A 14,069-nucleotide genomic window follows, 5' to 3' on the forward strand; every position below is an offset into this window, starting at 1 on the left:
GTCCCTTCGGCATGTTGTTGGGCCCATCTGTACCACGCTGCATGGTGTCCTGGTTGCAAAGATGGATCTCGCCATAGACGTGAGTGACGGCGCGCATCACGCAGCCTATTTTGCACAGTTTGAGTCGTAACACGGTGTCCTGTGCCTACAGGAAGAGCATTATTCAACATGGTGGCGTTGTTGTCAGGGTTACTCCGAGCCATAATCCGAAGGTAGCGATCATCCGATGCAGTAGTAGGCCTTGGGCGGCCTGAGAGAGGCACGTCATCGACAGTTCCTGTCTCTCTGTACTTCCTCCGTGTCCGAACAACAACGCTTTGGTTCACTCCGAGACGCCTAGACACTTCCCTTTTTGAGAGCCCTACTAGGCACAAAGTAACAATGCGGACGCTGTCGGACCGCGGTATTGACCGTCTAGGCATGGTTGAACTATAGACAACACGATCCGTGCACCTCCTTTCTGGTGTCATGACTGGAACTGATCGGCTGTCAGATCCCCTCCAGGCGTTGCTCAGCATGGTTGTTTACATCTTTGGGCAGGTTAGGTACATCTCTGAACAGTCAGAGGGACTGTGTCTATGATAAAATATCCACAGTCAACGTCTATCTTCAGGAGTTCTGGGAACCGGGATAATGCAAAACTTTTTTGATGTGTGTACATGACCCAGAAGATATGGTCGCGTGTCAATGTAGCTTCATACATGTACACACCATTGGCGGGTATGTAAATGATTAGATTTACAATTCTCTGTGACAGGTAGAATCGCCACCTGAGTCCATTAGTGTTGTTCGTAGTTAGTATTGTTACTGGGCCTGATAGTGTGTATAAGGGGGTATGAAGAGATGTTGAGTGCTCACTGTGAAGGGCACAGAGATGCCGTGTACTTGTGTGTCATCACCTGACAGAGTTTTAGAGGCGCCTCACTGTGGTCACCAATCAGCTGTCTGGTCGAATGGTGCAATGTCCAGATTTGTGAGGTGTTCGAATACGATAGTGGCCCGAAGTTGGACTGCATGAGAAAATGACGGCAGGAATAGTCATCGTCAAGGTTGTGGTCTACTACATTTGATCATCACAAGAGGAATCGCAGTATTGTACACCAAGCAACTCGAAAACCCTTCGCATCCGCGTCTGCTTGAAATGGGCTCCCTGCAACATTCTGTGTTACCCCACACCATTGGTCTGAATCCAGCAGCACGCAGAGCAGGGAATACCCGTTCCAAGCGGCTGCGTTTTTAGTGGCGCCGCGACCGCGAAGCATGGACCGCTGATGAAGGGTATCGCACTGTGTTCAGCGATGAATCGTGGTTCTGCACTACCCCGGATAACCATCATCGACAAATATGTCGGCGACCTGGTAGGAAGTCACATTCTTCCAATATTTTGGAAAAGCACAGCGGTGTGACTCCTGGCATAATGGTGCGAGAAGCAACCGGGTATGTGCTTGAGATCATGGCTAGCAGTGATTGAGGGATATCTCATGGCACATCGCTACGTCACTAGCGCAGTGGTTCCTCATGTGCTACCTCTCGCAGGACAGTATCTTGGTGCCATTTTTCAAAAGGACAGTTCTCGTCCACACATGGCATGGGTCTCTCTGAACTATCTGTGTGATGCTGAGGAACTCCCAGGACCAGCAAGATCCCCATTGCTGCCTCCGATAGAACCTGTATGGAACCAACTCCAACGCCAGCTCCATCCTATTGCTACTAACCAGGATATTAAGGATCAGTGACAACAGCTGTAGGCATGCTTGCCTCAGGAGGTGATGCAACGGCCTTAGAACCCCCTTCCTTATTGAATAAGTGCATGCATTCAGGCCAGAAGGGGTGCAACGTCACACTGAGAAGTAAGCTCCTACTGTCAAGCTCTTTGTAAATTTAAGCGGATTTTGTAATAACCGAAAAAACATCATACACCCTCGCAACCAGTGAAGGTACATCTCGTCGCGCTCTCCACTTCTGGGTGCCTCACTTTTCTTGTCACGCAGTGTAATATCTCAAATGTATCTTTCTACCGCAGGTGAGTGAAAAGTGCGTGTACTTGTTTCGGGCTACCAAATACTATTCAGCGCATTTCAAGGAATCAGTTCTTGCTCTGGCATTAACCGCTTCCGTTCTCCCTACCATCACTCCAAGCATAGCCTTTTCTTCCCTTTAGTTAAAGAACCAACTCTGACGATCCCCTAAACAGAAAGAAGGCTGTACTTGAATCTTTAATAAGATAAGGTTCCGCTATCCCTGGTCATAGCATGGCCATCTCCTATCCATCACTTTAACATTCCGTATGAGATTATGTTTGATCATAGTTTTTCTCCAGCTGTTGAAAGTAATGTAACTGTCTGTGATTCCTTGCAGGATTTTTCTCCCAAAGCGTCAAGAACCCCTTCTCAGTGATATCTGTACTCAACAATGATTTCAAAATATTTGGTTACAATTAAAGATCCACTGTAGTTAGTTCTGACGGAATTGCAACGAAGTTTCGTTGAGTGTAAAATACTGTCTGATGTTCCGTGTATTCCCCCCCTGTCTCTGCGACATGGTATCGGATAAGTCTGAACGAGACTGACAGAACCGATTGTTGTTTTATCCAGCCAGTTGTGCTATGAGCTAGGTCGACAGAACTTATCTTACATCAAGAAACTCGTCATTCTATGTACTGGACGGATGGTGGGGAAATAATAGGAGGTAATTTGGGTCTGTTTCTGTTCTCGTACGTCTAATTTTGTCTCAGTCTACAGTACATTTCAGCGCTACCGATGTCTTATAGTCTTTGTTCGATGGCGCGCCTGAAGTGTAGCGCTCTTGAATTCAGGACGAATATAGTTGAATTCTGATGAGTCCAGTAACACAATTTCAGGGAATCGCTGTGACCCATTGTGGAATAATTCTACATAAGAACGTCGAAGAACCTTCATAAGCCTCACCAGATCACAGTAAACAGCGTAGTCCCTATCAACCTCGCTTACCACTGCGGCGAGTTCCGCGAAGCAACTACCCTATGTCTGAGAGTAACTTGATGAACGCTCGATTGTATCTGCTACTCCTGTTGTCATCCACAGCTAACAAAACTTTGTCTGCGTCCTGTGGTACACGCAATAAGAAACACGATCAACGCAACCCATCAACAATTATAAACTGAGCTCGAGTATACGTGCAAGAAGCCAATTCAAGTAACGCCACTGATGAAAATTTTGGGAATAAATCTGTGATCAGACCTGAGGACAACGAGAAACTAACTTCCCGCTGCGTTGTCCGCTGCCTTTCAGCGACATTTTGATGAGTAATGGTCGTATATCGGGTCGGCATACCGCTCTCCCTGTCATTGTCGGGTTTCCAGGCCTTGGGGCCTGTAGTACTATATCCGTAGCTCTCCACTTGACCTCAAGACGCTGAGTGCAGCCGAGTCCGTTCCTTCCACCAAAGAAAAGTCGCTAGCGGTATCTGAAACTGAACCCCGGTCCTCCACACGACTGTCAGACATTCTGAGCACTCAGATAGTGATGTGGATAAATTTTAAGAACAGAGCCTCAAATAAAATTAAAATCTTTTGCCTAAATGAATCTGGCGGTCGACAACTAGGACCTTTTTGGTGATGTTCTAAGATTTTGGTCGGACAAAACAATGCCACTGTAAATTGGAAAAATGGCTAATTTTGAGGGTCGATATTACTGTATATTTGATATTGTGGCTGACAAATGCTATGGGGTGGACACATATAACATATAAAATGAGTGTGGGTATCTAAGTTTCTGTATTACATCACCGATCGTTGTGATGTAGTGTGTCCATCTCTATTTAGTTTCTCCTAACTTTACGAATGTTGACATAGTCGCTTGTATGAGGCCACGATGATTTATTTCGCTATACGAGTACAAGCCTATCCCCCCTCCCCTCCCCCCATCAACCACTGGTAGAGAGGCTTGCCGTACCTTAGGTGCAACCACAAAGTAACGGTATCTGTTGAGAGGCCAAAAAAACGTGTGGTTCCTGAAGATGGGCAGCAGCCTTTTCAGTAGTTTCAGAGGCAACAGTCTGGTGATTGACTGATGTGGCTCTGTAACATTAACCAAAACGGTCTTGCTGTGCTGGTACTGCGAATGGCTGAAAGCAAGGGGAAACTACAGCCGTAATTTTTCCCGACGGAATGCAGCTTTACTGTATGGTTAAATGATGATGAGGTTCTCTTGAGTAAAATATTCCAGAGGTAAAATAGTCCCCTATTCGGATCTCCGGGCGAGGACAACTCAGGAGGACGTCTTTATCAGGAGAAAGAAAACTGGCGTTCTACGGATCGGAGCGTTGAATGTTAGATCCCCTAATCTGGCAGGTAGGTTAGAAAACATAAAAAGGGAAATTGATACGTTAAAGTTAGATATAGTGGGAATTAGTGAAGTTCAGTGGCAGGAGGAACAAGACCTTTGGTCAGGTGAATACAGGGCTATAAATAGAAAATCAAATAGGGATAATGCAGGAGTAGGTTTAATAACGAATAAAAAATAGGAGTGGGGTAAGCTACTACGAACAGCATTGTGAACGCGCTGTTGTAGCCAAGATAAGCCCACGCCTACCACAGTAGTACAAGTTTATATGTCATCTAGTTCCGCAGATGACGAAGAGATTGAAGAAATGTATGATGACATAAAAGAAATCATTCACAAAGTGAGGGTAGACAAAAATTTAATAGCCATGGACGACTGGAATTCGATAGTAGGAAAAGGAAGGGAAGGAAAAGTAGTAGGTGAACATGGAATGAAGGTAAGGAATGAAAGAGGAAGCCGCCTGGTAGAATTTTGCACAGAGAATAACTTAATCATAGCTAACACGTGGTTTAAGAATCATGAAAGACGGTTGTGTACGTGGAAGAGGCCTGGAGACACTGGAAGGTCTCGTATAGATTATATAATGGTAAGACAGCGATTTAGGAACCACGCTTTTAATTGTAAGACATTACTGGGGGCAGATGTGGACTCTGACCACAACTGGTTATAAGCTGTAGACTAAAACTGAAGAAACTGCAAAAAGGCGGGAAATTAAGAAGATGGGACCTGGATAAACCGAAAAAGCCAGAGGTTGTAGAGAGTTTCAGGGAGAGCATCAGGGAACGATTGACAGGCTAGAGGGCAAATGTAAGGATGTAGAGGCATATATCACTAGGTGTAAGAGAGATACTGCCTGCAGGAAAATTAAAGAGACCTTTGGAGAAAAGAGAACTACTTGTACGAATCTATCAGATGGAAAACCAGTTCTAAGCAATGAAGGCAAAGCAGAAAGGAGGAAGGACTATATAGAGGGTATATAGAAGGGCGATGTTCTTGAGGACAATATTATGGAAATGGAAGAGGATGCAGATGGAGATTAAATGAGAGATATGATACTGCGTGAAGAGTTTGGCAGAGCACTGAAAGACGTTAGCCGAAACTAGGCCCCGGGAGTAGACAACATTCCATTAGAACTATCGATAGCCTTGGGAGAGCCAGCCCTGCCAAAACTCTACCATCTGGTGAGTAAGATGTATGAGACAGGCGAAATACCCTCAGACTTCAAGAAGAATATAATAATTCCAATCTCAAAGAAACCAGGTGTTGAAAGATGTAAAAATTTCCGAACTATCAGCTGCAAAATACTAACGCGAATTCTTTACAGGCGAATGGAAAAGCTGGTAGAAGCCGACCTGGGGGAAGATCATTTTGAATTCCGCAGAAATGTTGGAACACGAGAGGCCATATTGACCCTACGACGTGTCTTAGACGATAGATTAAGGAAAGACAAACCTACGTTTCTAGAATTTGTAGACTGGAATACTCTCTTTCAAATTCTGAAGGCGGTAATGGTCAAATACAGGAAACGAAAGGCTATTTACAATTTGTACAGAAACCAGATGGCAGTTATAAGAGTCGAGGGGCATGAAAGGGAAGCAGTGGTTGGGAAGGGAGTGAGACAGGGTTGTAGCCTCTCCCCAATGTTATTCAAATGGTTCAAATGGCTCTGAGCACTATGGGACTCAACTGCTGAGGTCATTAGTCCCCTAGAACTTAGAACTAGTTAAACCTAACTAACCTAAGGACATCACAAACATCCATGCCCGAGGCAGGATTCGAACCTGCGACCGTAGGGGTCCTGCGGTTCCAGACTGCAGCGCCTTTAACCGCACGGCCACTTCGGCCGGCCCAATGTTATTCAATCTGTATATTGAGCAAGCAGTAAAGGAAACAAAAGGAATATTTGTAGTAGGAATTAAAATCCATGGAGAAGAAATAAAAACTTTGAGGTTTGCCGATAACATTGTAATTCTGTTATAGATAGCAAAGGACCTGGAAGAGCAGTTGAGCGGAGTGGACAGTGTCTCGAAAGGAGGATATAAGATGAACATCAACGAAAGCAAAATGAGGATAATGGAACGTAGTCGAATTAAATCGGGTGATGCTGGGGGAATTAGATCAGGAAATGAGACAAAGTAGTAAATGTGTTTTGCTATTTAGGGAGAAAAATAACTGGTGATGGCCGAAGTAGTTGTTGTTGTTGTGGTCTTCAGTCCTGAGACTGGTTTGATGCAGCTCTCCATGCTACTCTATCCTGTGCAACCTTCTTCATCTCCCAGTACCTACTGCAACTTACATCCTTCTGAATCTGCTTAGTGTATTGATCTCTTGGTCTCCCTCTACGATTTTTACCCTCTACGCTGCCCTCCAATGCTAAATTTGTGATCCCTTGATGCCTCAAAACATGTCCTACCAACCGATCCCTTCTTCTAGTCAAGTTGTGCCACAACCTTCTCTTCTCCCCAATCCTATTCAATACCTCCTCATTAGTTACGTGATCTACCCAACTTAACTTCAGCATTCTTCTGTAGCACCACATTTCGAAAGCTTCTATTCTCTTCTTGTCCAAACTGGTTATCGTCCATGTTTCACTTCCATACATGGCTACGCTCCATACAAATACTTTCAGAAACGACTTCCTGACACATAAATCTATACTCGTTGTTAACAAATTTCTCTTCTTCAGAAACGATTTCCTTGCCATTGCCAGTCTACATTTTATATCCTTCGACCATCATCAGTTATTTTGCTCCCTAAATAGCAAAACTCCTTTACTACTTTAAGTGTCTCATTTCCTAATCTAATCCCCTCAGCATCACCCGATTTAATTTGACTACATTCCATTATCCTCGTTTTGCTTTTGTTGATGTTCATCTTATATCCTCCTTTCAAGACACTGTCCATTCCGTTCAACTGCTCTTCCAAGTCCTTTGCTGTCTCTGACAGAATTAAAATGTCATCGGCGAACCTCAAAGTTTTTACTTCTTCTCCATGAATTTTAATACCTACTCCGAATTTTTCTTTTGTTTCCTTTCCTGCTTGCTCAATATACAGATTGAATAACATCGGGGATAGGCTACAACCCTGTCTCACTCCCTTCCCAACCACTGCTTCCCTTTCATGCCCCTCGACTCTTATAACTGCCATCTGGTTTCTGTACAAATTGTAAATAGCCTTTCGCTCCCTGTATTTTACCCCTGCCACCTTCAGAATTTGAAAAAGAGTATTCCAGTTAACGTTGTTAAAAGGTTTCTCTAAGTCTACAAATGCTAGAAACGTACGTTTGCCTTTTCTTAATCTTTCTTCTAAGATAAGTCGTAAGGTTAGTATTGCCTCACGTGTTCCAACATTTCTACGGAATCCAAACTGATCTTCCCCGAGGTCCGCTTCTACCAGGTTTTCCATTCGTCTGTAAAGAATTCGCGTTAGTATTTTGCAGCAGTGACTTATTAAACTGATAGTTCGGTAATTTTCACATGTCAACACCTGCTTTCTTTGGGATTGGAATTATTGTATTCTTCTTGAAGTCTGTGGGTATTTCGCCTTTCTCATACATCTTGCTCACCAGATGGTACAGTTTTGTCATGACTGGCTCCGAAGTCGAGAGGATATAAAATGCAGACTGGCAATGGCAAGGAAAGCGTTTCTGAAGAAGAGAAATTTGTTAACATCGAGTATAGATTTAAGTGTCAGGAAGTCGTTTCTGTAAGTGTTTGTATGGAGTGTAGCCATGTATGGAAGTGAAACATGAACAATAACTAATTCAGATAAGAAGAGAATAGACGCTTTCGAAATGTGGTCTACAGAGGAATGCTGGAGATTAGATGGATAGATTACGTAACTAATGAGAAGGTAGGAATAGAATTGAGAAGAAGAGGAATTTGTAGAAAAACTTGACTAGAAGAAGGGACCAGTTAATAGGACATGTTATGAGGCATCAGGGATCACCAATTTAGCAGTGGAAGGCAACGTGGAGTGTAAAAATTGTATAGGGAGACCAAGAGATGAATACACTAAGCAGATTCAGAAGGACTGAGGTTGCAGTATGTACTTGGAGATGAATCAGTTTGCACAGGATATGGTTGCATGGAGAGCTGCATCAAACCAGTCTATGGACTGTAGACCACAAGAACAAAACACGAGTATACGTTCAAACTAAGCTAGTGATCCGCCTCCAATGACTCAAACATTTTGCCGCTGCAGAATCTTATCAGTAAAGGTTCTTCAAATACTCCTGTTTTCGTTTGCATAGTCTGCAAGGTTAGATTTCATGAGCAAGAATGCAAAAGGAAACAATACTTAAGGCCTTAGGCGGCTGAAAGAATCTTGTGTATTAGTTTTTAAAAATACTGTACTAATGCTGTTGTTTTATCGTGACAAACTCTGCCTTCATCGATGAGGTGGATAACGCATGAACATACAGTGGCCTGACTTGGAAACAGCTGGTTCGAATCATGCTAGTGGAAGAAATTTTCACCACCAGAATTTGACCAACTAGTGGAAGACAGGCGGGGGCGTACAGTTCCTGATAAGCAGACCTCGCACCACCGTTCTGATTTAAAATTCAAGCTTCCCCTCAACGTTTTTTGATATGACAATACGTGAGTGTTCAGCCTAGGTCCCGCTAATGGCTCCGTTGGTGTTATTCGAGAGAGCGTTGGTATGGGTCAGAGCAGGATTCACTCTCTCCCTTGAGACTGTACATCCCGGAAATGGTGACGAGAAATAGACGTGGCCATGTGCGCACGTCTGTTATGACATTCTGAGCTGGAGCGGCAGAGCTGGGCGCGTGTTTTGACAGATGAGGAGGCGGGTCAGTCGAGCCATGAGGGGCCCAGTGGGCGCACTGGTCACGCGGTGTTATCAGTAGATGACGACATCCTCTGAGGCAGTGACTGGCAGACGCTCAGGGTATGAGAATTTTAGACTGCAAGTCAGGTAGACGCCGGTTCTGGCCACGTGATCGGAAGAACCCGTCAGTCAGCGTTAAACATGGAAGGGTAACCGCCATGGCCGACCTGACTGGCCAGAATAAATATCAAACAAGACTGAATTTATCAAAAACTAAATCCATCTGGTGAAAGAGAAGCCAATAACATGTTTACAAAGACAAATTAATATCATTGAATTAGAGAAAATTCACATTCGATACGAGATGTAATTCATAAGTTATTTAATGTTTATGTATATAATGATATTTAAAAATTAATATCTCTGTAAGTGAATTTTAGAAATGAAATGTCTCTTGATCACTATTGAAATGTCATAGCAAATGTTTTTGTAAATATTACCCACGTTGATTTACAGGCCGGAATGTACATTCCGTGAATAAAAACTGAAGTTTCACGCAGATAACCTCTGAAACATTGAAATCAGCGGCAGCATTACTAAGTAGAAATAAGTATGGATGTATGAGTTTTATTAGTTTAATTATTTATGTTTATTGGTAATATTACAACGCAAAGTATCGTTTAAGTGGACAAAATTATCATTTGTGATTGAACTATTTAAGGGGATTTAGAGCATTAGAAATTTTGTTTTTTATCTCATTATAAAATTTGCAATTTTCCGAATAAAATGAGTCATATATATATATATCACTTATAAGCCGACTTGAGAATTATTTTAATTTATTTTTTTAAATATAATCTACACCGTTTGAAAATGTTAAAATTTTTATGTGCATTACTTCAAGATCTAATAAAATCGGTAATTTTTTATATAGAAGGCTGTGGATTGCCGTGTTATAAAGGTTAAATTACGTATTTGTATTGGTAGCGCTGTCAAAAATAGTATCGTATCGTTTCGTAGTATAAACACGCGTTGTATGTCGAAGTGCTAACGTTTTTCCGAGGAAAAGTGACGAATAGATTGGTAAATCTCTCAAAAAGTAAAGTATAACGCCAAAACAAAGGTATTTTAAGAAACGTGGGTTTCATGGTAATAGATTTTAGAATAAAGGGAAACACTGTGTTCAACATGTGTTGTGCGAAGTTACTGACAATGAAATACAGGCAAACTCGTCAGTATCTGGAGAAACGCCCATTAGTGCTTCGAAGACTAAAATAAAACGTTGTCATATACAATTTTCTCAAAATTAAAGTGATGTAAATGCTAGGTTAGATTATATTCTGATAGATTTACACATCCTAACAGGGGTTTTAGGTGAATTTGTGTGTTGTAAAATATGTGGAGGGCCAGTTAGTTTACATGAAGACAGTGAGGTATCAAATGGACTAACCAGGAAAATTATCATTAATTGTGCCAGTTGTAAATATACCCATTCATTGTGGAATTCTGATAAGTGTAAAGATAATTATTTTGAAGTAAATGTTAGGTGATTTTATGCATTAAGAGCTATTGGCAAAGGACACACTGCAGCAGAAACAATGTGTGCCTTGTTGAATATGCCACGCCCACCTCGTAAAATCGACAAATATGCAGTATTTGTTGGAGCTGCTGTGGAATCTGTTGCAAGTGAGTCAATGAAGGGCGCTGCAAACGAAGCTGTTGAAATAAATGATGGTATGACTGACATTTCAGTAGCTTTTGATGGCACTTGGCAGCAGCGCGGCTACAGTTCTAAGAATTCTGTTGGTACAGTGACCTGTGTGGACACTGGAAAGGTAATAGATTTCCAGATGTTAAGCAAACATTGTTGTAAGTGTCAAGCAGGGAATGAAGAAGGGAATATCTGTGACAGAAATTATGAAGGAACAAGTGTTGGATGTAGGCCTATGCAGCTACTGAAATTTATAGTCCATCTGTGAACGAAAGGGGAACAGGTTACACTAAGTTCTTAGGTGATGAACACTCAAAAGCATATAAGAGTGTAGTAGCCGCTCAGCCTTATGATGAGAAGATTGTCACAAAACTGGAATGTGTTGGTCATGTCCGGAAGAGGATGGGCACCAAGTTGAGGAAGCTGAAACGAAGTTTGAGGGACAAGAAACTTTCTGAAGGCAAAACCATAAGAGGCAGGCTGACAGACAAAATGTTTATGAACTACTTTCTTTCACAGACTGTCAACTGATGAAAAACCAGTACATCAACTTTGCCCTCTTGGAACTTACTCATGGTGCAACTACCGCGATGCCCAGTACTCAAACAGTTCATACAGCCATAAACATTCCAGCCCAGCAGCAGTGATGGATATCATAAAACCTATTTGCAGAGACCAGACAAATCCAGAATTATTGAAGAAGTGTCTGCATGATCAGACTGAAAATCCCAACAAGTCGTTCAATAATCTTATATGAACTCGCTTATCAAAAAATGTATTTGTTGGAATGAAGACACTAAAGTGGGGTGTCAGTGATGCTGTTATTGCTTTTAATGATTGCAACAATGGTAGGGTGAAAATGGTACAGCATATGGGAATTAATCCTGGAGCAAACTGCATCAGAGTACTTGAACACATGGACAAGGTTCGCATTTATAAAGCAGAGTATGCGACACAGATGGCCACTAAGGAGTCCAGAAAGAAGAAAAGAAGAAAAAACCTGGAAAAAGATCAAGAGGATGATGTACAGTATGGTGCAGGGTGCTTCTGAGTGACTAAACATAAAAAATTAAGCAACATACATATCACGAGTCTACTGAATTAAAAGATCATACTGTTACGTATAATTAAAATTATTTAGGATGACGTACAAAAAAACTATTTAGGATGAAGTGCAAAAAAGTACACATAAATTTAACCGTGTAATTAAAAAATTGTATTCCCGAAAGCAGTAGCTGAAATGCAATTACTGTAGTTCACTAGACTCAGAACATACAGTTTAATGACCTGTAAAAGTTTCATGTCAATGGCTACAGTGGTTCCTGAAATACAGGGAAGCCAGGTCAATAAATTTAACATTGTCGGGATAGGACGTTCCAACTCCCCTTGAAATTTTTCGCGTCCGCAGCTTGTGGTCGTGCGGTAGCGTTCTCGCTTCCCGCGCCCGGGTTCCCGGGTTCGATTCCCGGTGGGGTCAGGGATTTTCTCTGCCTCGAGATGATTGGGTGTTGTGTGCTGTCCTTAGGTTAGTTAGGTTTAAGTAGTTCTAAGTTCTAGGGGACTGATGACCATAGATGTTAAGTCCCATAGTGCTCAGAGCCATTTGAAATTTTTCGTTGTCCTTCGTCAATGAAATCCGGTGTGGATCCCATACCACGCAGCAGTACTCCTAGAGGCGATCTAAAATCGTGGTGTAGGCAGTCTCTTTAGTGGATTTGTTCCATCTTCTAAGTGTTGCGCCAATAAAACGCAGTCTTTGGTTCGCCTTGTGCGTTGGTTGATCCGTGGGCTGTAACATAGCCAACAGTTAAGAAATCTAACCACGCATTGCGGAGGCCTTATCGCCGGTGGTTTTCTTAATTTACAATCTAGTATTCGTACTGATGTGAGGGTTCACGAGTCTTGAATGAACTATTATTTGATGGAAGCGACATGTTGTAGCATCTGTATTTGCTATTTGTTAACCACTTAACCTTAAAGTTGCATATGTTGGTCTCGTCATGGGAACAGCACAGAGAACATTTGTCAATAATTTATCTATCTCGTTGCACCCGTCTCTCATCACCATACAACATAAGCACGATACTAATATACAAACGAGTGCACTACATTCACCTAAATTGAGTAGATACACGCAACATGACTGAGGAGTTCCATGACGCCCAAAAGAAAGAAAACCTGGCTGCACACATTGCTTAGTAGATCCCAGCCGACAACGCTATATGCGCATGCCCTGATGTACCGGCAGCCTGTACTGACCGCGGCGCGCGCTGCTCGGTGTGCAGGGCCAGAACGACGTGGGGCACGTGCTGTACCAGCCGGTGCTGCAGCCGGACGGGCAGCTGGTGGCCGTGCTGGAGATGTGGCGCTCGCTGCCGGGGCTCGCCTTCCACGAGGAGGACGAGGAGATCGCCTCCAGCTACCTGGTCTGGGGCGGCATTGCCCTCCACTACGCACAGCTCTACCTCTCCATGAACAAGCAGCGCAAGCTCAACGACTTCCTGCTCGCCGTCGTCAAGTGAGTTCTGCATTCATCTACATCCACATCTTCATATACATTCCGTTAGCTACCAATCGGTGTGTGGCGGAGGGCACAATTCGCGCCTAAGCCATATTCCCCCACCCGCTCTGTTCCATTCGCGGATCGCACGAGGGAAAAACGACTGTCTGAACGCCTCAGTACGAGCTCTAATTTCGCTTATCTTTGAATCGTGATCATTGCGCGATTCGAAAGTTGGTGATAATAATATATGCTCTACATCCTCAGTGACCGAGCGAGGTGGCGCAGTGGTTAGACACTGGACTCGCATTCGGGAGGACGACGGTTCAATCGCGCGCCGGCCATCCTGATTTAGGTTTTCCGTGATCTAAATCGCTCCAGGCAAATGCCGGGATGGTTCCTTTGACAGGGCACGGCCGACTTCCTTCCCTAATCCGATGAGACCGATGACCTCGCTGTCTGGTCTCATTCCCCAAACAACCCAATCCCATCCTCGGTGAAGATCGTGTTTCGGAATTTAGTGAGCAGCTCCTTCCGTTTAGCGCGTCGTCTATCTGCAAGTGTATCCCACTTCAAACTTTCTATGAGATTTGTAATGCTCTCGCGATGGCTAAATGCACCAGTCACGAATCTTGCCGCTCTTCTTTGGACCTTCTCGATCTCTTGAACCAGACCCAACTGGTAAGGGTCCAATACAGACGAACAATACTGTAAAACTGGACGAACTAACGCATTGTAAGCAATT

At 43.2% G+C, this 14,069-nt stretch overlaps 1 protein-coding gene across 1 annotated transcript in view; it reads left to right on the top strand.

Moving 5' to 3' along the window:
* Positions 1-14,069, top strand: part of LOC126253228 (probable 3',5'-cyclic phosphodiesterase pde-5) — an 824,318-nt gene that overhangs the window by 661,606 nt on the left and 148,643 nt on the right. Inside the window, exon 7 of the mRNA XM_049954419.1 lies at positions 13,110-13,342. Coding sequence (XP_049810376.1) covers positions 13,110-13,342 — 233 coding nt within the window. The remainder of the gene's footprint in view (positions 1-13,109; positions 13,343-14,069) is intronic.

The sequence above is a fragment of the Schistocerca nitens genome, chromosome 1 (assembly GCF_023898315.1).
Source record: "Schistocerca nitens isolate TAMUIC-IGC-003100 chromosome 1, iqSchNite1.1, whole genome shotgun sequence".
Taxonomy (NCBI): domain Eukaryota; kingdom Metazoa; phylum Arthropoda; class Insecta; order Orthoptera; family Acrididae; genus Schistocerca; species Schistocerca nitens.